General features: G+C 35.3%; 1 protein-coding gene across 5 annotated transcripts in view; it reads right to left on the bottom strand.

Annotated features, from left to right (window-relative positions):
* LOC136036042 (la-related protein 7-like) overlaps window positions 1-27,625 on the bottom strand; it is an 80,545-nt gene that overhangs the window by 38,911 nt on the left and 14,009 nt on the right. For 4 of the 5 annotated variants that reach the window (XR_010619612.1, XM_065717976.1, XM_065717975.1 and 1 more), the window contains exons 1-2: window positions 17,786-17,854; window positions 3,682-3,819 (exon numbers count right to left, since the gene is read on the bottom strand). Coding sequence is in view for 4 of the 5 variants with exons in the window: in XM_065717976.1 (XP_065574048.1) it covers window positions 3,682-3,817 (136 nt within the window). In the remaining variant the exon portion in view is untranslated. Of the gene's footprint in view, window positions 1-3,681; window positions 3,820-17,785; window positions 17,855-27,625 lie in introns of those variants that run through there. The other variant, XM_065717974.1, reaches the window with a different exon arrangement.

Below are 27,625 nucleotides of genomic sequence, written 5' to 3'. Positions count from 1 at the left end.
TCTCTGTAAATATTTGCAATAAACCTGCATTTTGCAAAATGTGTATTGCGAAAAACTTGTATTGCAAAATACACAATTGTATATTGCAAACATTTTGCAATTAATCTTTATTTTATACGCTTTGATTCTAGAGACTTTCGAGTAGCACCAACTAGATTTTCAATCTGGATCTCTGTAAATATTTGCAATACAGGGTAATTTGAAAAATCTGAATTTTTAACAAAATTATAAAAACATTTTTTACTTTTAAGGTATTTTAATTTTCTTTTGCGTTAGATTTTATCTATTCCCACAGTAGTACAAGTTATTTTAAGTTTGATGTAATTCATTTCAATTTCTGTCCGTTTTAAGCTGGATTTATTATGTAAATTCATTTCTGTTCGTTTTAGATTTTACCATTTAATGTTCTTTAATAAATACTTTTTACTTTTCTTAAAAGGACTTTTTTTTTGGAAAAAACATTCAATTAAATCAGTTTCTGTAGGTGTTTCAAATGACACAATTTTATCATGAGTGAAATCGAGAGATCTCTGTAAAGTTTTTTTTTTCAGCCTTTTTGCTTAAGAGTAAAAACTTGGATTACAAGTTCAGTTCCATGCAAAACTTTCAACTTTCAGACAAAACGACCGATCAGCTCTGGTTTCGTGCAATAATTTGGAATAGCATTTTTAATATAAACTTCGGACTGTAGGGGGAGAGCGATTTGAAATCAAAGTAAATAATTTCTTAGACCACATTATTATTTCATATCAGAGGAAAACTCAGACATTCACAATAGTGTATAACAGTACCCCCGACTTATGCTTTGGTATGTAAGTCATAATATTGGACTTGTTTCAAAACAACAACTATGATTAACGGAATGTTTACTCCGCTTACTGTTTGTGTTTTTTTTCATTTTTTGGGTGCATGTTAACTTGTTCAGCCGCTTTTGTTTTTTTTCTTTCCTTTATTTTTCCTGTTGAAAAAGGCGTATGGATGTGAGGCCTAATTATTCTTCCATTTATTAATTTTTAAAAATGTTTTTTTTTTGCAATATTCACTGTATTATCAAAAGTCTTACCCGTTCTCCATTATTTATTTTCACTCTAATTATTATCAATCACACAAATTGAAAGATACTTCTTCTACAGGTCTAAAGCCATCCTGACCTCCCATCCTGTAGACACTCTTGGATATGTATGTATCTTAATCCAATATTTGGTTAAAAGGATCTTATTCTCTGCAGTATAGGAAACTCTTATAGCTGAGTGGTCGCAAACAAGGGTAATCCTAAATGTAAATTCGGGAACTTACATTCCAAAATTGACCACCTACTATTCTGTTCTCTTTGTAGACACATTACGTTATAAACTTGAAAAACATAACGCCTTGCGCAACCTTCAAGCGATGGACTTACAAAAAGCTTTTGATTTCATTAATCATTATAGTGACAAAAACCTCGTATATAAATTCAATTTGACCCCTGTTCAATTAGAATGATCCTATCTTTCCTCTCAAATTGAAGACATGCAGTTAAACACCTAAACATATACTACGATCCTCTCCTGATTTTAATAGTGCACCCCAGGGCACCCTGATAGGCCTATTTTTTCATTGCAATGATAAACACCCTTAGTTTTGATTCTGGCTTGATAGGAATTTGTGGATGATCTTATTGTCTTAAAGAGGTGTTACAACAATTTAAAAAGTAGCCAAATAGATATACTGAATCAAAAATCAGATGAAGCTGTTACTAACAATGTGACAGTCAATCTTTCAAACTCAGCAATTTGAACAATTAATATTCTTAAAGCTCCCCCTTCTACCACTCGTCATAGCTCTCTCTGAAATATCAATTAGTACTGTGAAACTACCTGGTATTACCATCTCAAATGACTTAAAACAGAATTACCGTACTAATGTTATTTTATAATCTACAGATACCACATTATCCCCATTAAGTTTCATAAAAACCTCCAATATCCTAAATCACCATGTTTCAGCGATTACGTAATATTACTGTTTGAGAGAGCCAGTTATCCTTAAGGAAATGAGAACAAAAATTTCTTTGTGTTAATAGTGTTTTCCATAGCCCCTGGACAAGTTATAACAAAAATATTAACCTCCACAGGTCAAGGCCAATCGAATTTTTTTTTAGAAATTAGCATCAGAAAAGCGAAAAAAGGGCAAATTTGTTCGGAGCACACACGAGAGTTTAGGAAAATCATTAATATTCATGAGGATCTAGGAGTGGCTGGTCTGACGTCTATCCCTAAAAAAACTGCGTTCACCAACTTTAGAGCAGTAGTATGCTGTAACCCCTCATTTTACAAGAGACACCAAATTGTTCTCGATTTTCTTTCTGTGCATTGGGGTCCTTTTGACCCTGCGACTACAGATATACAAATGGATATATATATATATATATATATATATATATATATATATATATATATATATATATATATATATATATATATATATATATATATATATATATATATATATATATATATATATATATATATATATATATATATATATATATATATATATATATATATATATATATATATATATATATATAAATGGATATAGGCTCCAAAAGTCTTCTGAAAACAATTTTTTTTTGCTTTTTCTGGTGGTTTTTCAAACCAAAAACATATGTCTGAGACAGAAATGTTTTCAGCATTCCCATCAACAACCTTAAACAGAAAACTTGAAGTCTCCTTGCTCATCCAATGCTGCCTGAAAGTTTGAATTCGATCCCCCAAGCTGTTGCCAAAGCATCGCAAATATAATATTGTGATAGCCTGGTCACACATAGTCTCTTCTAATTTACCAATATTTTAGAGACAAAAATAATTTGGCTTATCACTCCCTCCTTAAACAAATTTTAAAGTCTTTTCTACCCTCCCCCCTGAACTCACTGAAAGCTTCAACTCAATCCTCCAAGACATTCTCGTGATATGGCAACTATATTGTTTCGATTACCTTGATAATCATAGTATCTTTTGATTTATATTGCTACTTTAAGGTGAAACAATTCGAATTCGTACAAAGGATTGTAGCGCAAAAAATTTTATATGGCCCAAAAACATTTGGAATAGGCCTACCCTAGGAAATCTAGGCTTAGAAAAAAACTAATGAGTTCCATGCCAATCAGACAGCCGAGACCAAACACACCCACCTTATGTGAATAATGAGCAATTTACAAAATTTAGTGTCATCCTGGGCTTGCAAGGCCGTGTTGACCCCCAAAGGATTACTTGATAGAATTTTGACTACTCTGTAAAGATAAGGCAATCTCAAATTTTGATATGATACCATAGGATGTTGAAGAGATGTCCAGGTGCTAAAATGAGCATGGAAGAGGAGAATTCGTTGCTTCTAATCACGTTTTACCCGTACAAAGGGCCTTGCAATTTTCGATCGAATGAGCCCCTCTCAAATTTCAATAGCCCCAAACCCGCCTCATGCGAAGTGATTGAGAAAAATAATAGCACACAGGAGACACTTCAATTTCACTTTAATGTGCAGTGTGCTAGAATCTGATGTGCACTCAGATGTGCATTCTACTGTGCATGACTCTACTGAGTGGCCACTCTGCTGTGCACCACTCTAATGAGTGGTGCACCCAGATGTGCACCACTTTAATGTGCACTCTAGTGTGCAGAATCTGACAAAACTCTTTCTTACCTCCACTTGAGATGGCCTCAGAGTAAGTACAGCAAGTTACCCGGTCTTTAGACAAGTTTGCATCACTTAAGTAAAATTCAATTTGCTTCCTAACTTTTCGAAGTATACGTTCATTATGTTCGATATTTTCTGCCATTTCTAGAAACAAGTAAAAATTAAAAGTGGTTAATTCCTTTATGAATACTAAAAACACAAATACAAATGTAACACACTTATCAAATTAAAGAAACTAAAGCTTGCGGAGAAAGGTGAAGGAAGGAGCTATAAATAATAAGAAAAGGGAAAGAACAGAAACACAGAGAAATTAAATTAAACAGAATTTTTTGTATTAAGAGCACAGTACTTTAGACAATAGGTCTAAAATCGGCATTCAAATATATTTATCTGTACACACATTATCTAATTGCTCAAGCAGTTTGTCAAGCCCAATTGACAAACAATAGCAAGTAATTTAATCATGAGAGCACAGTGAGTGGAGGGAGATGAGAACAGGTAATATCAGTAAGGGGTGAAGCTTAAGCAAGCAGATGAAGGCAGTAATATATGGCTGATTTCTTTAGCTCACAAAGTACTCATAAAACATGGTTTTTGAAAATAAACGAAGGAGGTAGGTATACATTTTATAAAATAAGCAAGGGCTAAAACAATGAATCCATGTTAATTTATAGGATTGTCGTACTCCCACCAAGCAAATAATATAAAATGAAAATAAAAATTAGAACTCCTCAAATAGGTCACAGTATATTTTCTAAAGTTATTTAAATATTTATTTATATTGAACAAACCGTCTCTTCCTATAGCACTCTAAATGACAAGTATGTCTTACAGTAAACAACTGCTTTCTGGAAAAACTTTGATATTTAAAACACAAGGAATTAAGCTAGGTAAATGAAGATTTCATGTTTTCATGTTTTGCCAGGATTTAAATTGAGATTTCATATTTTTTTTTCTTTATTTGGTTATAAAATTTCCCCAAATAAGACACAAAAAGTATTTATACATAAACCTATGCTTTAAAAATTACAAGAAATAGTCATGGGCTTTGAATAGAACTAGAGTAACAATTTTATCTCTTTTTTTTTATCAGTCCTCTAGTTTGTGGGGATTTACTTTTATAAACAAGTTAATGCTAGATTCTCTCTAGTTTAAAAACAAGCAATAAAATTAACATAAAACATACATGTAAAATGCCAGCAGGTTTGTAACAAATTTTAGAATATGCTGGAGGTTTTTGCATCTGATTGAAATTGTCTTCTTTACTCTTATTGCAGTTGGCTTGGAATATACTGAACTCTCATTCCCTTAAATCATATTTGACCAAAACTAGAAGGACTGTATTCGTATGATTATCACGAAAGACAACAATCACATCTAAATACAGTTTTCACATTATGCTGCACCATGCAGTTTTATTGCAAAAAAATTTTACACTGCAATTTTGTTCAAGTCAAAAAAAAAAAAAAAAAACTATTCCGATTTCCATCAAAGTTGGATGGCAACATTAATTACTCTTACTCCTTTTGAAAAACAAATACAACTACAACATGAAAAATAAATGACAGGGAAATTGTATAGATTATGAGATACCAGCAAGAGGCTGGGTCCAAAGGCTCGTGGGACCTAAAGTCCTCACCTTGTTCGCATTCCTGATTTGCCTAGTTTGATTATAGACCTAGTTTATATTTATTGTAATATTTGCCAGTTGTTTACTTTAATTTTTTATATGATAACAATTTGATACAGTAAAACCAGTAAAGCTTACAGTTTACAGCAAACATCATTGGGATCAAGAATTATTAACTTGATAAGTAGTTGACAAATACACTTCACTGATATCTAGGCTAGAATTGCAAAAAGACTAGCCACTTGAATCTGGACCCCCTTGTCAGAATGTACCCTATTATGTGATAATTCTGACACATTACAGTAACCACAAATGGAGGTTTTCTGGGGTGAGTCTGTCACCCCTTGAATCTCCTAACTGACTAGAGGATAGTCACAGTAGATACTTCAACAATCCTAGTAGCTTATCAGCTCTTTATAATCATTGTGCCCTCTCTCTATTTTTCTGAACTATTGCTTAAATTTACTAACAACCTTGTGGCCAGTAAAGATGCCTTCCGTAAAATTTTTAAATCCCTTCACTAGAAAGAGACTTGACAATGGCGGCAATTATGAAAACTGTTGTCAAATAACAAGTAAAAGGACAATGATGAAGTAGAGAACTGCAGACTTCTGTCATCACTGAGCCAGATAAGACAGAGTGTTGTAGTTATTTCTGGCTTTGATTTACCCTAATTCACCAAACAATTCTTACCAGGTTTGGTTAGAGTGGATGTTAGAATGTATCCCTTATCTATCTTTGACACAATGACAAGTTAAAAAGCCAATGAAAAGTATAAGGAAAGTGTTTTTCAAAACAGGAGAAGAGAATTGGGTTCCCTAATCACATGATTCATTTGACATTTGTTGATAAAATGCCAAATAGAAACATAGATTTATAAAATATTTGAAAATGTTTTCATGCCAAATGATTAGCATTCAATACAGAACAAAAACAAAGAAATAAGTTGTAATACTGTGTAATAAACGGTGAATATACACAATGGGCTGTATATTTATCCATAAGAGTGGAATTAAGGAATGCAGTGCAGTTTTAGGAATGAAGTACGTAAGTAAAAAGTTGTTTTAAAATCGTTTATAGGATTTTTGGCAACTATTTTGAAATGGTAAGCAATGAGGAAAAAGATGTCACTTTTAAGGGCTCAAAATAGAATTTGCAAAGGACATAATTAGCATAGTTGGAAAAAGTATAAAAGAAGCAGTAAGTGCTCTGTTCACATTCTACCCAGAAAATTAACTAAAACAGCTGTAAAATTTCTTAACATTCTTAAGTTATACTGTGCACTAAATTTCTGCTGGTCAGATTCGCATGTTTTCTTCCATTTTAGTTCATGTTTTTTAGTTGTATTAAGTAATATATTATGTATTTGTTCTTAATGTCTCATAGTGACATGATGATAATGACAATTGTCATAATGACAAGAGCACATAGCAGAACAGTTCCCCAGTTAATAAAGACAAAATCACTGCTGTAAAAATAGACAAGTATTTTCTTTTTATTATATGTTTGAGCACCTATAAAGAAAACATGTTCAATAAATAGCAGTGGTACCATTATGATTTTATTTTTAGGCTCTTTCAATATCATGGTTGCCCCCCCCCCTGCTCCTGATGGTCCCAAATAAAGCCCTAGAGTATGAAAAGCAAACAAAAAGATAACACAAATACAATGAAATTCTTACTATTCTTAGCATGTGTATTAGTCAGATTAGGCTGTTATGTGTCTTTTCTTGTTACCCATATTTTTTTAAGATAATTTTAAAAGTCCTTTGCTTCAAGCTGCAAATTAAGGTAATATTGTACCCAACAATTCTATTGAAATATTTTAGGCAATGGTTTTCATCTGTCAAGGATACAGCAAAGCTGTTTTAATAAAGAAGATATGGCACATCTAAGAAAAGGAAAAAAGCAAAAACAAAACAAGAATCAAAATAAAGGGAACTATAAAACTCTTGCTAGTAGAAAATTTTCACAATATAAAGTAATACCTTTGGTATTATACTGCTTTCTCTAGGCCTAGAGTTCTTATGTATAACCAAAAGATATATGTTGACTATATGTTACTGTTTGTTTTATTGTTGATGAATATATCCTTTCTTCTTAAAAAAAATTATATATAAGTTGGGAGTGCAACTGTCCTGATAGAGAAGATTATATTTTAAATAATTCCAAAGTTAAAAACTTCGAAGACCACACTGTCTTTCCATGACGAAAGTATAACAGTCAAAATAGGGATGAAACCTGATTTGTCAGATAAATCCAATGTACCAGGACCAAAAAGGTAAAGGATATTTGCATCCGCTGTTGCATTGGAAAAAAATAAGAGCAATGAACTATGTGTAATTAGTTTATTGGGTATAAATTTTGTTTGTTTTTATTGATGTCTTTTAGTTTTACTGCTGCGATGAACACTGTATATGTGTTCGAAATATCCAGTGAAAAAAATGTTGTATCTGATCACTGTCGATTAAAAGGTTTCATCCCTATTTTGAACTGTTATGCTTTCGTTTGAAGTTGAATGGTGTTGCTCTTTTGTTAAAATAGTGTTTCCTTCTCATGAGCTGCTGCGCAAAAAGTGGGGTAGCAAAGTAGCAATGCTGCTTGGCAGTTTTCGAATTTGTTGGCAGATTTGGTCTGAAAATACCATTTTTACATATAAAAATACTTTTTGTTTGAAGAAAAACTGTCAAAACACAAGCTAAGCTCTGCCATCCTTGAGCGGAGTAGCGTAGTAGCCTAGCAATGCTACTTGGTAGTTTTCAAATTTGTTGGCAGATTTTTTATGAAAATACCATACTTTTTGCTTGAAGAAAAACTGTCAAAACACAAGTTAAGCTCTGCCATCCTTAAGTGGAGTAGCATAGTAGCCTAGATATGCTACTTGGTAGTTTTCAAATTTGTTGACAGATTTTTTATGAAAATACCTTTTTTACATATATATAAACTAATTGCTCTAAGAAAAGATGTAAAAAAAAAGCTGTGCTCTGCCATGCAAAACATGGAGTAGCATAGTAGCCTCACAACAGCACTTTCTAGTTTCCAAATCTGTTGGCAAACTTTGTCTGAAAATACCATTTTTACATATACAAAAAGTTGTTGCTCAAAGAGAAGCTATCAAAACAAAAGTTGTGCTTTGTCGTGCAAAACGAGGAATAGCACAGTAGCCTAGCAATGCTACTTGGTAGTTTACAAATTTGTTGGCAAATTTTGTATGAAAATACCATTTTTACATACTTTTTGCAAAGAGAAAAGCTATTTAAACACGAGTTTTGTTCCTCCATGCTAAAAGTTTGCACTCTGCTGTGCAAAAAGTGGAGTTGTATAATGCAAACCCAAAAAGTTGGGGTTGTAAAATTATACATTGTATAATGCAACCCCAAAAAGTGGGGTTGTAAGCAAAAAATAATTTTTGCTCAAAGAAAAGCTGTGAAAACACAAATTGTGCTCATCTGTGCAAAAAGTGGGGTAGCATAGCAGCAATGCTACTTGGCAGTTTTCATGGCCCAGCACAATTTGTTGGCAGATTTTGTCTCAAAATACCAGTGCATCCACATGTCCAAATTTTTGGAGATTTTCCCTAAAGTCTGCCTCCTTAAAAAAAAAAAACGGTTTCCTCAAACATCCCTTTTGTTCAGGGTTACTATCGCTAGTGATTTATCACTATTGACAATTCAATCCCTAGTAACAATCACTTTCACTTAACTTGACATAATTTTTAGTCTACTCTCCAAAGATTTTGTCTCAATTATTTACTACACATCAAAAACCTGACATAGATCATTGAATTACTGACCTTTCTTCCTATGCTATTAAAAGCATAATATTTATAAGACTATTCCATTTCATCAGAGATCCTCTTGTTACTTGTGGTAAAGAATTTCATTTGAACATGTTTATTTTCAGTGTAATTCTGAGCATTGATGCAAAGAGGGTTATTTAAAACAGCGGCAAAATGAGTTTTAATTTTGTTTTCTTTTGCTATTCTGTTGAATTTTAAATGGTCCAAAATATACATGATAATTTACTTGATTACCTGATAATTTTGGAGATATTTTCATTATTGAGCCATGAATTAGATGAACCTACCAGTTGAGACTCTCAAAATATAACCATCATTTTACTCAGTAATTAAATGAACCCTTTAAGATGTAAATGTTTTCTCTTATTTTCTGCAATTTAGTTTAAGTCTTAGTTTCTTTTACTCTAGGTTTTGGGCATAATATATTAATGTTAATTAGATAATAATTGAATGTGTGATAGATTAAAGGGTTCTTATGTATTATACCACCAACACTTAAGTTTATGCTGTGTAAGAGTCAAGAACAAACTGGTTTGTTTCTATTAAGAAACAATTAGCTTATGCTCAGTGGAAAATAAGTGGCGAGTGATAGAATACATTGTAATTATATGGCTTGGGCAATATATTTGCATGTTAGGGGGCTAGGCGGTTTAGGTCAGGCCGCTGTTGAATGTGCAAATATATAACCCAAATTTGTTTCTAAAGTATTATATTTTTATCATGTATTGAAATTTTGTATTAGGATTAATCTAACTACACATATTGAGTGTTGACAATATAATACATAAGCACCAATTACAGCAATCAATCTTTTTGCCAGGAATCTTCTTTGCCAGGAAAATGTGTTGAATTTTGCTTCATTTATTTATTATTACGAATAGCGGTAAGCATCAATGCTTGTTGCAAAAACACAAAAACACAAAATCATAATACTGATCTAAAGTAAATTGGCAACAACAAACTAAACAGCAAAAACTTCTAAATAACACGACACTACACAACAAAAGCGTCTAAATAAAAAGGCGTATTTACTAATGCACTCTTAAAAATTCGAACACTCTCTGCCTCGACAACCTCCAAAGGCAAACCATTCCATGGTCTGGCAACTCTACTAACGAAAGATAATTGACCAATTTGTTTCAGTGGTTTTGGGGGATATAATTTATGATCATGCTGACGAGTAGAGTGATAATGGCTAAAGTTAAAAAATAAATTTGGATCAACATCATCCACTCCTTTAATTATACGAAACACATTTACAAGGTCATTGCGACGTCTACGAAACTTCAACGACGGTAGTTGAAGCCTAGAAAGTCTCTGCGGATAGGAAAGGCGCTGAAGCTATGGGACCAATCTAGTGGCCCTTCTCTGAACCTTTTCTATCCTATGCTCATCTGTTAGACTTAATGGAAACCAAACAGAAGTATTATACTCAAGAAGAGGGCGGACCATTGATTTGTATAGTAGTAAGAAATTACGAAGGTTAAACCTACTAAAGCTTCTCCTTATAGACGATAAACGATAATTTGCATTCTTTACAATTTCCGAAACATGCTTATCAAATTTCAATTGGGTATCAAAGTAAACTCCATGGTCACGCACTATTTCGTTAGAAGGGATTCGTATGCCAGACAGCTGGTAAGTATGCACAAGTGGGAGTTTACGAGCATAGTGTAGAACAACACAATTAGAAGGGTTTATGAACATGGAATTAGATTCGCACCAATAAGTTAGAGAGTCAAGATCCTCCTGTAAAAGTTGCACATCGTTTTGGTCTCGTGCTCGTAGATAAAGTTTTACACCATCCGCGAACATCTTGACAGTAGAGTGCTGAACAGAGGAAGGCAGATCATTAATAAATAAACAAAATAAAATTGGACCCAGGCAGCTACCCTGGGGGACTCCGCTTAACACATCAATTGAGGATGACATAGCTTCACCAACAACAACCTGCTGAGTTCGTCCATTCAGATAATCAGCAATAAATGCAATTGTTTTTTTTACCCAATTTATAAGCTGCACATTTTTTAAGAAGGGTGGGTATTGAGACTTTGTCGAATGCCTTCGAGAAGTCGATGTAAATGCAGTCAAAGGGTATAGCTAAATCAGCAAAACGTTGAAAGTCCAAAATAACCTCAAGAAGCTGAGCATTACAAGACCTATTTTTTCGAAAACCATGCTGAGCAGGATTCCAAAGATGATTTCCGTCAAAATACTTTTGAAAGCGTGAAACAATCAACTTTTCCATCACTTGGCAAAAAATAGACGTAATTGAAATTGGCCGATAATTTTTAAAATCTGACCTGGAGCCACTTTTGTGAAGTGGCTTTACCAAGGCCTTTTTCCACCCTGACGGACACAGTCCATGCGCCAAAGATAAGTTAAATATATAGGTAAATGGTTCTGCAATTTCATGAGCAATTTGTCTTATCATTATATTCGGGAAACCGTCTATATCCGGCACTTTAGACGTATCCAATTTTATAAGAATAGTATAAACTTCAGTCAATGAGAAATCTAAATCATCAAATGGAACAAGAATGTCCGACGACGCAATCGACTCTACTTGAGATGCAAAATTAGCTTCATTTGAATGAATTGGCTGTGTTTTAACAAAAACTGAAGAAAAAATTTGGTTAAAAATAAGAGCCTTCTCAGAATCACAATCAATCTTTTGGTGTGTATCCTGATGTGTGAACGTAGATGTAGATGGTGCAAGGTTAGGCTTATTTCTATTTACATATTTCCAAAATATTTTAGGTGATGTGGTGCTTGAGTGAATAATACGCGACTCAAGCTCTTCATGATTAGCCGTAAGAAGCCGAGTGACCTTGTTTCTTGCTAGTGACTACGCATGCCATTCACCTAAATCATCTTGCGACTGAATATCCAAATGCCCTTGTCTGACTACTTTACTATGTCGTGACTCAATATAAGACCACCAAAGACTATTTTTTTCACGTATTGCTTGGAGTATATGTCTTGGAAGTTTAGGATTATTTTTGTGACCGGAAAAATTCTTCACCAAATGAACAAATTTATCCCTACATTCCCTCAACACTTTTTTTTACAATATCAAACGCAGTGTCCGGAGAAACATGATTATTTTTTAGTTTATACATGATATTAATAGACAAAATAAATTGTCGCATTGATTCATAATCAGCTTTAGCATAATCATGCCAATAAAACTCAAAACCTCTCTGCTGAGCATCAATATTCATGTAAATATCTAACACAACATGATCGCTTTTACCTAAAGGCGGACGGAAATCTATACTCAAAATATCATTAATTGACTTGGTAATAACCAGATCTAAAATCGATGGAATAGCATCATTCCTGGCTTGAGTTGGCCTATCAATATGTTGGTATAAGTACAGATCATCCAATCTATCTAAAAATGGCTGCTCATATGATGAAGTGGACAAACTTGTACTATGCGCACTCCAATCTATCAAAGGTAAATTGAAGTCACCTAGAATAAGGAACTTTGAACTACGACCAACAAGACGAGAAATACACGCTAGAATATTGGCATTATTAACTGGACTCAATAAATTTACAGTAGGACTATGATAAAAAGCTGCAATACACATGTAAGTACTATGATAAGGCAATTTAACATCAACCAAAAGACACTCCGACACAGAGTCTACTAACGAAACAACAACCACAGAAAACTTAATAGAACAATGAATATAAATACAAATCCCTCTTTTAGCTGAATTATTAGATACTAAATTATATTGTGGTAGCAGCTGAAAATAAATAGATGGGTCACTGAAATGTTTTGGTAAAACTTTGGTAACAACGACTAAATGTGGTTTACGTTGCTTTATTAACTCACTAAACTCTTCCCATTTAGATGACAGGCAGTCTGCATTTGTATATGTCACCAAAAATTTATCACTCAGACACTTCAACTTTTTTAGGGAGTCACTCTTCGATGCTCGCGTAGCTATTTGGGGTTTCACGAAAAGAGTTATTATTCACGAGGGTTAGTCCGTTTTTGCTACGTTTTATTTTCCAGTTAGTTTCGCCAGCGTCCAATTTCGATTTCAGCTCCTGTTTCAGGGCATTGTACTTCTTTTTTCCAATAGTTCAATGGTAGTACGGTTATGAGAGACTTTGAACAAGGGGTATGTAGCTTTGATACTAGCAGTCTTGGACATCAGAAAGAAACAAGCTGTATCTCGTTCTACCGGTGACTTAAACATCAACTTAATAGGCCTGATCTTACCAGGCGTATGCTTACCAAGTCTAACTGAGTAGCTACATTTCGCAGGGCAAAGTACAAGTAGCTTGTTGTTAAAAATTTGCAATCGGTCTCGTTTTGTTGTCTATGAGATGACAAAGTACCGTCTTCAGCTAAACCAAACACAATCAGGTTTTTTTGTTTTTCCACAAAATCTGACACATAAAATGTGTCAGTTTCTCAACAGGCTCTGCAACCCTGTACAGGAGTCGTTTATTGTGGACTGAGGGGGGAAAGGGTTTTGTGGATTGGGTGGATCAGAGATTTTCTTCCAAAATCCATGCAGAGATTCTCTCTTTTTTTTCCCAGAGTAAACTTAGTCAGCAGCTCTTCATCTAACATTTCTGCCTGCTTTGAAACTATCATTAGAGCTCTTTTCTGGACTCTTTCAAGCCTGGCGCTTTGCTTACTCTTCAGTCCAAAATGCCATACAGAAGCTGCATATTCCAGAATTGGGCAGATAAAAGATGTAAATATTCAGAGGAGGTGGTCTGGAGGGGCACTATGTTTCGAAATAAGCTTGAGCATCTGCAGTCCAGCATTATCCTTTTTTACTAGACTAGTTGTGTTTGCTTCCCATTTTAAATCACTGGCAATAATAACTCCCAAGAGTTTAATCTTACTGACTTTAAGAAAATCAGAGATAGTTGGTAAGAAATTTGATTCAGAAAAATTTAAAAATGAAATAGTTAAAATAGAAGATTCACTGTCATATTTGAAACAGAAGCTTTAGTTTTCACATTATCAATTAAAATTTGAGCTTTGCTACATTTGTTAGCTTCACAAATTTCTCCAAGGGTAAGGTCATGAACATATTTCCAACACTCTTCACAAGCATTTGCAATATTATTAATCACAACTAGAAAAAGAATAGGGCCCAGGATGGTACCTTGAGGTACACCACAAAAAACTAGCCCATGTTCAGAGAAAGACTTCTTATATTTTACAATTTTGGAGCCTATTTGTTAAAAAACTCTGAATGATATTCACAACAGCAGGGTTTGCTCTAAAATCAATTAAAAGCTCAGAAATTAAAATGTTATGATCAATCAGATCAAAACCCTTTTTAAAAATCAATTGTTGTTGAGTTTTGGCTCATCAACATGCTTAAAAATAAAATGTAAAAGACTGACCAGATAATGGGATGTTGATGTATTCTTTCTGTTACTGCACTGATGATGATCAAGGAGGGGTTCAACTTCAGCTTTTAGCCCATTTGCTACAAAGCTTTTGTACATTTTGCTGAACAAGGAGGTCAAAGTGATTGGTCTCATGCCATCAACATTAGTTCAGTATCTTTTTTAGGGAATGGAATAACATACCCTGTTTTCTATATCTGTGGGTAAACTGAATAAATTGAAATGCAATTAAAAATTTGTGTTAGTGGCTTAGTCAATTTGTTAGGAAATGCTTTTATAAGTTCAATTGGAATATCTATGGGAGTTATACTAGTTTGTTTAAGTTTCTTTATTTTCCTAAAAACCTAATTCTCAGAAACAGTAGGTTCTCTAACTCTAATTCTGAAGATACAATTTTATTGGTTTAAACAAGATATATTTACACAACTTTTGAAACTTCAAAACCAGGATTGGGAAGGTACAAAGTTCAAAATACTTTCCTTGTGACTTTTCAGAACAGTAGATCTACTTTAAAAAATTTTGGACCTAAGAAAAAAAAAGTAAGTAAGACAGCACTAGACCCTTAAGGTCCAAACTGGCAGTGCTGATCTCCATTTCATGGCACTTCCGCCAGGAAGTGCAATGGGAGGTTGGGGGCTAACCATCCTGTGCTTTCACACACCCTTCCTGCTTACCTTCCCCAGATTTCTCCAGGTACCCATTTAGAGCTGGGTCAACTCTGGCTGAGCTTACAGAGTCACACAACTGACCCCCATCCCAAACTAAATAACTGGTCCCAACTGGGATTGAACCTGTGCCCCTTGGACACAGAATTCCCATGCCAGTGTGCCAACCACTCAGCCAGGATGGCCTTACTTTTACAATATAAATATTATAGAACATCAACAAAAGCCTTTTTACCTCAGTTGTGACTAAGTCTATTGAAGGAATAATCAATGAAGCCATCATACTACATATGACAAAGATGTCCATCAAAACCAATGTAATATAGTCCTACAACTTTATAAAAGACCTGCAGGAGAAGAATTTTCTTGTTAGTGTATTTCTCCAGGACAAAGCTAGAGCTTTTGAAAAAAATTTTGATTGTTACCTGATGATAAAGCTGTTTGTATATCAGATGGATGACAGTGATGCCAAGTGGAGCTACAGCTTTCTAACTGATATAATTCAAATTGCTGCAGTATATGATGTAAATGGTGACCATGTCTACTCCTCTTGATCATGCCAGGAGTGGTGTCCCACAAGGAACCAAACTAGGCCCCATAATGTTTAACTCCTCCATAAAAATGCTCCTTAGGTGTTTAAGAACAGGTTGGAATGATATGTAGATGATTTCAAACTCCTTGGATCAGACACTTTCACAAAAAAGTTATTTTTTTTACAAGAAGATCTCTTACAACCTCTGTGTATGGGCAACAGGGCAACAACATAGACACTTGATGTTAACCCAAGCAAATACAAAACTCCATATTTGTGTCAAAACAACCCTGCCACAGCTACCATATGGTTAACTGCATGTACTAATATTATAATTCAGAGTGCTCAGGAGGAGCTTGATCTTGGGGTAATTGTTGATCGAAATTTCAAACTGCAGTGGAAAGTTGCCACTCTAGAGCCATCAACAAGCACTACAAAGCCCTTGTTAGTTCCTAATCTTCATTAAAAGCCTTGACTTTGAATGTGACACTGTGCCACTTGAAAGGTCTAGTACAGAGGAACTAAGCTTCTTTTTGCCAAACAAAACATCCCCCAATGAGCAACAATTAGAAAAGCTTAGCCTCCCTACTCTAACATATGATATAAAGAGAGACAACATCATCCTAGCATTCAATATGATCAACAGCAAGACAATCAAAACAATTCTTGATCTAAGTAAATCAACCTGAACATGAGATAGCCCTACAAAAACACACAAAAATTCTGCAAAAAGCTAGGCAAGTCTAGGTTCTTCATCAACTATATCACTCTATTGTGGAACTCACTGAGTTATTCTATAGTGTCTGCCAAGTGAGTTGAAATCTTCAAGATTACTGTTGACCATGACTAAAATGTTAATCTATAGATGACAAACAATATTCCATGATGGGACAAGCAAGCTTCATCAATCAGGGTGTACTAAGTATGAATGGTTAGTTATAACACCATAAGCAAACTGTTGCTTACTACCCTTTACTATCTGGTATGAGATCCTGATTTTGCTGTTATATAGTGGCCTTAAATTTAAACTGCGAAGACAATGGCTGGTACAGCCATTTATATGTCTAGAGGGTGACCCCTACCCAGTGTGAACAACTGCAGAGCTTACATTACTTAGGCTTTCAATATTCCTTGCTGATAAAGTGTTTCCAATACTCAACTGTCTTGTATATATGATACTGTGAATGTGAGAAATCTGGTTAGAGTCAATGTTTACTGGTAAATGTCCAAAATTATCTTTTCTCTACTTGAATTCAATTAGCTTTGTAACTCAGTCTTATTGATGCTTTGATGGTAAATGCTGAAGTTTGGTTGAATTATGTTATAAATCTTAGATTTGGGTTAAAACCTAATGTAATCTGTCACCATTAAACCTTGCATAAAACTAAAAAAGATGAGCGGCAACAATGACCAAATCAAAGGAGAAAAAAAAGTATTTTGGACATTTACTGGTGAATGTTAACATTTATCAATTTTGGACATCCACAATAGTGTATACACATGAAGTGATGACCAACAAACAAACTTTTATCAACACTTTAATCCTTATATTGCTCAAAGCTGTGATTTAAGGTAATTTAAGGTAACATTTCCTTGCAGCATACCTAATATCTTGATCATTAAAATATATAGATTGAAACCCCAGAAAAACTTCCCATGAGATCATTGAGGCTATGAGTTTATTCACCTAGGCTACCTCAATTACTCTCCAAGATAGATAGGACCCTTAGTCTAGAATCTTACCAGACAAATCATGCATTGTGATACTTAATTAGCATAAAGTAGATAAATAGGTAGCCTATAGCTTATTATAGGGGCTACCCTAAACTATAGGATAGGCCTACTACTTTTATTTCTTTATAGTCGTTCCTTCAAAAGAAGTCAACTAGCTCACTAAACGGAATGGAAGGAAAGAGATAGGCTAACATGCAGCCAATGCTTATTTTACCTTACTCTTTCATCTGTAAACAAGCCTGGGCTACAACATAGTAATTATTACTAGGCCTATCATGTCAAAAACAACCACTTCAACCTCTTCTTTTTACAGCAGTATTTCTTAATTTTTTGTATATATAGTTTTTACTTTACCTGAAACCGTTTTCTTCTCACATTCTTAAATAATAGCAATAAAGCCATTCATCTTTTTGAATTTTATTGCCGCAATTGACAATTGTAAGTAGAATCGATTGCTGACCTATCCAACGTATCAATAAGTTCGCTCGGATTTCTAACTACAGGCTCAACTGAAGGTTGGTTTTTTAAGTAAACCTTATTCCAGTTTATTTTTCGCTTTCTATGTTATACTAAGACTATTAAAAAATGTACTTTTTTCGCATAAAGTCTTTCAGAGAAAGGTAAAGAGCTACATAAAACTAAGACGAGCAGAAATGGAGCAAGATAATAATTTTAAGTAAGCTGACCAATTAAGTCAGAAATTGATTTTAGTAAAATAAATATTAAGACGCAAAATACAAAATGCGAAGTTTTGAAATACCCCTTTTTACTAAGAAGAAAGTTTGGAAATTAACCATAAAAGAACCACAAATTCTGGATTCCAGTATGTGTGTAGGCTTTGAAAGGAAATTGAGAAATAAACACTTCCTTGTTTATATACGTTTGAGGCCCGGAAAGACGTGGTTTACCAATGGTATAAAAAATACAATTTATAGGATTGAGTAGATTTTCTTTCTTAATTGCTCAGGTGACGTCTGGTCTTTTTTTATTTAGGAATAACTTGGAACATTGTAAGTTCCTAATTTCTTAATTGTCTGGAATTGCATTATTGGATTAGCATAATCTGTGGCACAAACAGTCCCCGTGGCATATATATAGTCAGACCCATGCATTATCCTTGATTCAAAATAAAATTAATCATATTATACCAAGCCTCTCTTAAACATTATTTAAGCTTCTCATCTATATGAGTCGGACGTCCCATGCAATCCCTAAGGGAATGCTTCTCTAGTTTTAGTCCCCCTAGGACCATACCCCATAACCCCTCAAAGGGCAGATTAACAACAATTTTTCGACAACAAAAATCTACTTTACTACATCTGGCTCTTGTGGAATAACTGGGATAAGGTGAATTAGTATAGTTATAAATTAAGAATAAAACGACCTTACCAAAAAGCAAAATGACTTCCCTAAAAACGGTAATTGAAATTGCGAAAATTCTACCAGAATACGAGGGAGTTTTGATGTCAATGAATTCATTGAAAATATAAGAATTTTTGACGATTTAACAGAAACATTTTACGATTAAGTCGTTCCACCTTAGGTAACAACCAGATTATGGGGAAGCACGCTACAATACTTTGAATCAATTAGTGAAAAAGACGCAAAAGACAACGACACTCTAATTGAATCTTTTAAAACCAGGCTCATAGAAACAAGCCTTTCCGAGAGACTGAAAGCTAATACAGTTACTTTTAACGCCTTAGCCAGCATTCTGTGATATGCAGACAAAATTTGTCGGTGCTTACAATTGGGTAAAAGCAGAAGTGACCAGACAATACAAAAGATACAATTGCATACATTTACACAAGGGTTACTGAAAAGACTTCTAAGACCAATATTAACGCGGAAGCCTAAAAATAGAGAGCAGGCTATTACCTCGATAGAAACAGAGGTAAAAATTGATGAAGTGACAAAATAATTTGAGTAGATGTCCATAAATATAACAAAAAATCAAGATAATGCTTACTATGAGCGTGTAAAAATAAAGAAACCCGTTTGTAAAGCCACAAAGCGCGAGGAAGGCAGTTATATCTCACTATAGATTGACCCATCCCCATTTAACGGCTGATCCCATGGTATTAGGTCCTTAATGTCTTGGAACGCCAAGCATTATGGACACCCACCTTCTCTTCCCGTAGACAATAGTAGAGCAGATAGTGAAAGATCAAGAATATACAGAAATAGCTATAAACATCGTTGGGGAAAGCAGATCACCAAGCATTATGGAAAAAGATTGAATTGCTATTATTGTGGAAAAACGAATTATGATGTGGCAGATTTTTGGCATAGAATACAAAAGGAAGGGGCAGCATACAATAAAAGACATCAGTTTCGACCACATGATGGCAGGAATTTAAGAAGGCAGGGAACAAAGAATACTCGGTAAACATCAAATAATATTCCTGAAGTTATACCTAGAAATCTGACAGTAAACAACACCCTAGGTCGAACCAGCAACATCGAAGAAAACTGAGAAAACCGGCAAAGCTTTTAGACAAATAACAGTGGGCATTTAAACGGGGAAACCAGCCTGCAAGGGTCACCAGAGCTGTGGCTTTTCAAAGAAACCTATATAGTTTAGAATGTTGCAATATGGAGACAAATAATGATTTACCCAATATACGTTGTTTTAAATTTGAGTGTTTTCAATATTTACTATGTTTACTTCATACAGGTAATTCAAAATCCTTAAATAGAGAGGAGGTTTTTATGAGGTTTCTTCCTAGCGTACAAGAACTGCATTAGTAGATGCCAGAATACCCTATTCTCTGTAACATGTCGTAAACTGATAATTTTGTGGAACTTCTCTTAAAACTCAGCACACGAAATAATGAAATAACGGTACAATGATAATAACGATACAGACAGCTACCATTTCCTTTTATTCTAGGAGTGGACGCTATAATAAAATATGCGGTCATGTGGAATCAACTAACCAATAATATTGGCATACCGAAGCCAAACGAAACTGATAAACAAGTTTTTGTAGCAGCAAATAATAATAGTGACAAGCAAGAATATATTTTTAAAATTAAACGGGAAAATTATCACTAAAAAAGGAATTATGGCTCTCTGATCCTAAAGTTGTTTGCGGTCTCATCATATTTCAGCATAAAGTCAGACTATTCAATGTCTTCATCTAGATTTTCCTAAAATAAGGATAAATATCCTTTGTTAACAAGGAGGATAGCACCGTTGAACATGGTTCGAAAGACATCTGTTGAAACATCACACGGTGCAGGAGCAGAAAACTCGCTGTTATCTTCTAAGCCCATATTTTTCTTCCCTTCAAGCCATATAGCCCTCGCAAAAAATCTCAAACTTCTTCTCTGGTATAGCTTATCCAGCTTATAACTCGTTTTGGGCTGAAGTTGATGCATCGAGTTTGATTGGACGCACGTTTGGTACATTAGACGCTAGTGATCTTTTACACCTGCATGCTCAAGGAGAGCCTGAAGTCCTTTTAAGCAGCCCAGTGTCTTTTTACATATTTTTGGCAAAATGAACTGTCACCATTACTACTCTCGGCAAACAACTCTTGCACATTCCGTCAGTCCCATTATCTTGACAATACTAGTTTTCCCTAAATTGCATCTTACCCATGGCTAACTATGACCTGAAACGTACAGGGGGTAGGATACTTCAAATATCGCCTTCTCACCAACTCACATATTAAAGCAAATAAGTTATTATAGCTACATAGGTATCTACAGCCTAGTAAAGAGTGAACCTTGGCCAAGCACTCACAATTCCGTGCATTTTTAGGGGGGTGTTTTGAGCAATGGTGCTGTCAATCGTATGGTATAGGACAGGGTTTGTGGCAAGATTCTGTAAAGTTAGCCAAAGTCAACGCAGCTGTAATAGGTACCTGGACAAGAAGGGTCTACAAAAGCGCAGGATGGATTACCTCCACCACCCATATTACTTTCTAGCTGGGGGCAGGAAGATGGGAATCAGCATCACCAGTATATCCTCTCAAAGCTGAAACTGCAATCTTTACCTTTTGTCTATTTTTCCACATAGTAACCAGAAACTAAAACCACATCAAAAGAAAAAAAAAATTGTGAGAGAAAAAAAGATACAAAAATGACAGTGATTAAGGAATGGAAGCCTTATACAGATTTTAAAAAATGGAAATTTGTAATCTTGAATCTTTTGGGACGGTCTTGCTATGGAGAAAGCATTGACCTCGAGAATGCGAGAATAAATACTTTGCGCTTCAATTTTTGTCTGTACAGGCATCAGCGATTCCTCTATTAATTTCTTAGGAAGTTTGCTATGCGTGTTATGATCTCTTTTTCTCTTTTTTTCCTGCGATATCACTCTGCTAGTTTTACGAAAACAGACGGTAAAGAGAAACTTATGCACAATTTTTGTTGACCTGCCATGAATTTTCTCCTTCCTCAATTCTATTGTTTTGAACTTGTCAAGAAAAACTAAAACAAGAAATAACCAAAAATTAGTAGAAAACACTGTTTCTGTTATGAAAGCAAAGAGCAAAGTTGAAACTTAAATTATCCAAAACTACAGCCCCTCTAGAGTCGTCACTAGTATTTTACCTTGTTTTTTTTTGGGGGGGGGACGTCCAAAATGTGCGATGAATTCGGTTAGGTGCCGACAACCCACATTTTTAAATTCGTTTTTTGTGCGTTAATTAATATTTATTAGTAGCGAAAATTATCATATATATAGAGAGAGAAAAACCCGGGTATAAAAGCAAAAAGAACACTAAATATCAAGTTTGCGCGTCTTTTCAACTTTCAACTTTTCTACAGGTAAATCGAGGTCAACTGTTTTCAGCAAATCTTTTTTTTTGATATCGTGAGCATGAGAAAGCAAATCAATTGTTTCCCATAGTTGACCTGAATCTTTTCTGGAAGAAGAGATCGTTCAAAGATATTACTGAATGTTCATTCATCTTCGGCCGATGTCACTGAAATAGTTTTTGCAAAAGTGAATGCTCTTTAAACTACAGCCAACCCTCAATCTGTTCTTTTTCGCTAAAGAGAACAACTTCGGCAAACTCAATTACGCTTCCATCGCTTTTGCGCTCAATTTGCACACATTAAGTGACATTTTGTGACGCTTCATTATATAAAACGGGTTGTGTGTGGGGGGAGGAGAGGATAGCTTCGCTTCGATCACTTTTACTCTTAAAAAGAGCACCAGAACTTCTGATTTCAGTCCAATTAGTCCCATCCAAAGCTTATACGACCAATCTATCTTTAGGAACCTCATATGTCCCTAGAGCATACCTTACAACCCTTGCTCTAAAAGCTTAACGGGGGAGGGGGGGGTTTCCTCACAGACATAATTTACGGACCCTTCAGCTACGATGAACAAAATTGCTCTCTCCAAGTTTCGATTCGAAGTATTAAGGGAAATGATGAGCATGGAGGGGAGGAGGGGGGCTGGTTACTATCAAATCACTCAGACTCATAGATAAGGCACTATAAAATATAATTTCAAATAAAATGAGCCCCATCTGAAATTTATACGACCACCCACTCCACAAAAGATTTATATAAATTACAATCCTGTTCCCACTGCACTGTTGGATTGTGTCAATCATAGAGGCATTATTATATGTTCTTGGATTATTTTGAACAAAATCGCAATATCATAATTCCAATCAGATGTGTTTATTGAAAAGAAGGATTGTCGGGGTAAGAGGACCTAAATGTCTTCCATCACTCTGTGACGCTTAAAAAGGAACTAAAACTTCCAATTGTCAACCAAATGAGCCTCTTCTAAAGTCAAAAAGCCACCCCTTCCAAAAAACGTTAACTGCCTGGTGGCATAATTTACAAACATCGCCCCAGGCTCTGGTGGTTTATATTAACGTCAAAAACCCTGTTTTATGATTTTTTAAAATAAAATGATCGCATTAAATATTTTATTCAATGTATTTCGCGAAAACACGACGTGTTGATGGGGAGATAGCTGCCGCTAGTTAACTTTGACTCTTAAAAAGGGTAATAGAAATTCAGATTACATACCCAATGAGTACTCTCTGAAGTATATACAGTTACCCTTTCCATAAGAACCTTATATGCCCCCAGGGCATAACTTACAACCCTTGCCTTGAGAAAAAAAACTAAAAGACTAAAAAATCAAAAAACTAAAAAAAGAAAAAAAGAAAAAAACTAAAAAAGAAAAAAACTAAAAAACTAGAAAATAAAAAAAAGCTGTTGGTGTGGCGCGAAGCGCCACACCAACAGCTAGTAGTAACATAATAAAAAAGATTAATGATAATGGTCATGTACCAGGCCTGTAATCATATCCTGAAGTAACCCTAAGCCTGCTAAGAATTTTAGAAAATTGCAATTTGACTGATAGATCTCAGCTAAGGGACAATCGCAAATTACATTTATATTATTAAAAGGTATACATATTGAATGGAATACTTTTTAATCGATGAAAGAAAATAGTTTTAGATGACAACTTCAAATAAATATTATAGATTTTTTCAATGATTTGATAAGTTTCGCTAAAATGCCTGATTACCAAGTGCCAAGTTTTTACAATTAAAAGGAGTGGCCGTAAGCCAAAGACGCTGAAACCATTGAAACACTCATATAAAGGGTTATTCAGTAAAAAGTTCAAGAGATTTACAAAGCCTACCAATTAGACAGGGTAAATGATTAATGACATATCGGACACCCAGATATATCCCTTGCTACAAACATATTATAAGAGAAGATGCCTTATTTTTTCGATTTTAAACCTTTGTTTGAAAACTCAAAAATAAACTTTATCTTTTTTAAGCAGTTGAAATTTCAACGCATTTTCTTGTTGGAAATCCAATTTCCTCAAGAAGTTAGGAAAGAACGCCAGGATAAAGACAGCATCAGAAGAAATGAAAACGAATAAAGAGCCAGTTCTGCGATTCTATACTAATACCAGAATGTCATCAAGATCATTGTTAAAATTGAAATCTGTGGTTGCAACGCAACCCCCAAGCCTATAGATTTCACTGTTGAACTGCAAAATATTTTTAGTAGGCTCAAACTGCGACCAGCAAATACCAAAAGACTACTATTGAGTTCAGCATAGGCATCAACATTCGATTCCGAAATTTGTTCTTCACAATATCCATAATAGAAAATGACCTCTCAACTACAGAATTGCTTATTGACAGGCTGAGGAGGGTCAACGCCCACCCCGTTAAGTCACGAAATGGAGGGACACCAACTGGATCAACATGGTGCAGGGCCTTAACCCAGAATTCACAAGAGTCACTCGGAATTTCTCCGCCACAAGCTGATGCCCAGTCAACTGCCAAGAGAGTTATCCACTGACTCTCAAACTCGCTAATATTCAGCACTGGAATAGCATCCAAAGACAAACCACTAAACCGAAGACGCAACTGCAACAAACAAATGGTGGGAGAAAGCACTTTTAGTTTCAGCAGAGAATCAAGAGCGGGGGGCAAGCCGTTTAAAACTGCTCTAGCAGCTTCCTTGAGAAATTTGAGGCAATACAACTTTACTTCTTCCTTTTGATGACTGGTCAGGTTAGATCTTTCAAGTTTCAAAAGGAACTCGTATCCGTAGTCAGCCTCGGCTGTAGGAAGGTAATAAATTTCTAAGTCCAAATTCACTCTTAATGACATTGCAGACGTATGCAATATTCTCCGCAGAAGACCTAATACAAACTCTTTTAGCTTTTCAAATAAACAAAAGTGATCTGCGTTAGTATGTTGGAAAAGGAGGTTAACTCTCTGGAATTCGGCCAATAATGGCTTCAAGAAAACAATATATGCCTTATTTCGTTCATCGAGGTACATATCATGGAGCATTCGGGCAGTGTAGCAACGTTGCTTTTCCATCGCTAATCGAAAGTGTGCTGACAGCTCAGGACACTGCTCGAGTATGCGAACAACTGCTCTATATCGAGACAGCCAACGGGCATTGGGAGGAGCAATAAATAACAGAGTATTCCCATCGCTTATGAGCTTTAACATTTGCTGATATGCCTCTCTTCGTAGCGGAATAACGTTAAACCACTTGTAAGTCTCTGAGAGTATGAACTCCAAATTGCTTGAAAGCTCTCCAACAGCCTCGGAAGCACACAAATGTACGGAGTGACATACGCAATAAAGAGTTTGAGTTGAGGCAACCCGTTATCTCATAATAATGTGAACAGCGAATGATTCCCGCCACACATGTAGTTTGCTCCATCTATCCCGATACCTATCAGATTTATTAGGGGAATTCCACATGAAGCTAAGAAGTCTTTCAGTTATTGATCCACATAGCCTCAAGCTTCATTACATATCCAGGGCTTCATTACATACAGAACTAGTAGCCTGTGTCTGTGGTTTGTCAGCTCAGACGATTGAAGTAAAAAAAAATATCACAAACTGGATGTTACAATCTCAAAGCTTTTTATTCAAATTCGCTACCTGAAAGTATGAAGCTTTCCTCAAGCTGAGTCTATAGGGCGTCTTTACCCGTACGTCCGATGCTTATCCAAAGCTCGCGCGAAAAGTCAGTTTAGTCTTTTTCCAAATTGTTTCTCACATTTTAAAAGTGAATAACTGTCGAAAGCGGTGCAAAATATATTCGACACTTTGCAGATTAACCTGCCAAATTAAAACCCCAATCGTTTTCTAAGAATTACTCTGCTCTATGTCAAAGCACGAAAAGCGGAACTGATTTTGGCAGCACATGTCGCATGTCGTTCGTCTATTATAACTATTAAACACGTATCCACCATTATCATAAGTGCTTTTCCTGAACCAGTTTCTGAGGCAACAAAATTGAAGAGAACAAAATGTCCAGCCCTTATCAGAAGATAAGGGCTGAGCCATCTGGAGATGTCCATGTGTACTTGTGCACATTTTTATGCTCAAAGAGTGTCCCACCAACGACAAGGTCATTACTTAGCGCGAAGTCTACTAGTAATGCACCATTTTCGTTAATCTGGCCAAGTCCATGCGGTCCTAGGACTTCCGGACAGTACTTGCGATCAGCTCCTACTTTGGCATTCAGATCACCAGCAACACATAGAACATCATGTTTGGGGATGTCTTTGGTGACACCTTTCAAGGTTTCATAAAAGCTATCTTTGACATCATCATCCGCCTCATTGGTAGGAGCATAGCATACAATGACAAAAAGCTTAGTGTGTGTTGTAGCAAATCGTGCAAACAAGATCCTTTCGTTTAGTGGAGTCCATTTCAGCATTGTTCGGTATGCTGCAGGGGACATCATAAGTCCTACACCTGCCTGATGATGGTTGTTCTCTCCGCTATACAACAGTACATATCCATGATCTAGTGTTTCTTGGCCTACACCTTTCCAACGTATTTTGCTTAGGGCTAGTATGTCAATATTATATTGCTTCATCTTTCTGAGAACTTGCTCAGTTTTTGATAACTGAATCATAGTTCTCACGTTCCAGAAGCCAATTTTTGTTGGTTGTTTCGAAGTCAATAATCGTGTTCGGGGGCGTGCTGGGTTCGTTATTAGGGGGGAAGATAATTTATCCGAGGCATTTATAGACGTTTCTGTTGCTGTGGCTTTTTTTACAGGGACAGATACAAACCTGTCGCCCAACCCTCCTCCTTCATCCTGGCTTGGGACAGACTGGCATTATCCACGACAATGACAGGTAGAGTTTATAAGAGTCTTGATAAGAGTCTTTAAATTCAATAGTAGGTGGAGAGTGGGGAGACATTTTCTTTAAAATTTGTTCTATGTGTATTCAAGGCAGAGTTATTGCTGTTATATTTTCTATTTGTTTTTATATATCTTTAAAATAAAAATTGATTATTTGGCCCCCGTGCCCGGCCAGTGGGATCTAACCTTTGGCCGGCCACCACCAGCGGCTGCTACACTGGGACTTGACGTGTTCAACATTAATGATTGTTGGTTCACAGGTTTGTTCGTGATTCAAGGTCTCTAATAACTCTCAATAAACAAATATATCTCGATGATCTAAAATTTCTACTTTCAGCATAAAATCAGGCAGCAAATACACCCTATGGCTAAATTCTATTGGATCCGAGGATTTTCTTGTAGTCACAGATAATTTTGACAATGAAATTACCGTATATCCTCCAGTGAACAGCAAAAAAGGTCAGTAGTTGCAATCATGATACTGAAGAAACATAAAAATGGGCGTTTATGTTCCATTCTAAGCAGTTCAAACCCGGTACTTAAGAAATCCATACTCAAACATGGT

Source organism: Artemia franciscana, chromosome 15 (genome assembly GCF_032884065.1).
Source record: "Artemia franciscana chromosome 15, ASM3288406v1, whole genome shotgun sequence".
Lineage (NCBI taxonomy): Eukaryota > Metazoa > Arthropoda > Branchiopoda > Anostraca > Artemiidae > Artemia > Artemia franciscana.
The sequence above is the reverse complement of the archived record's forward strand: the minus strand, read 5'-3'. Positions and strand labels throughout refer to the sequence as shown.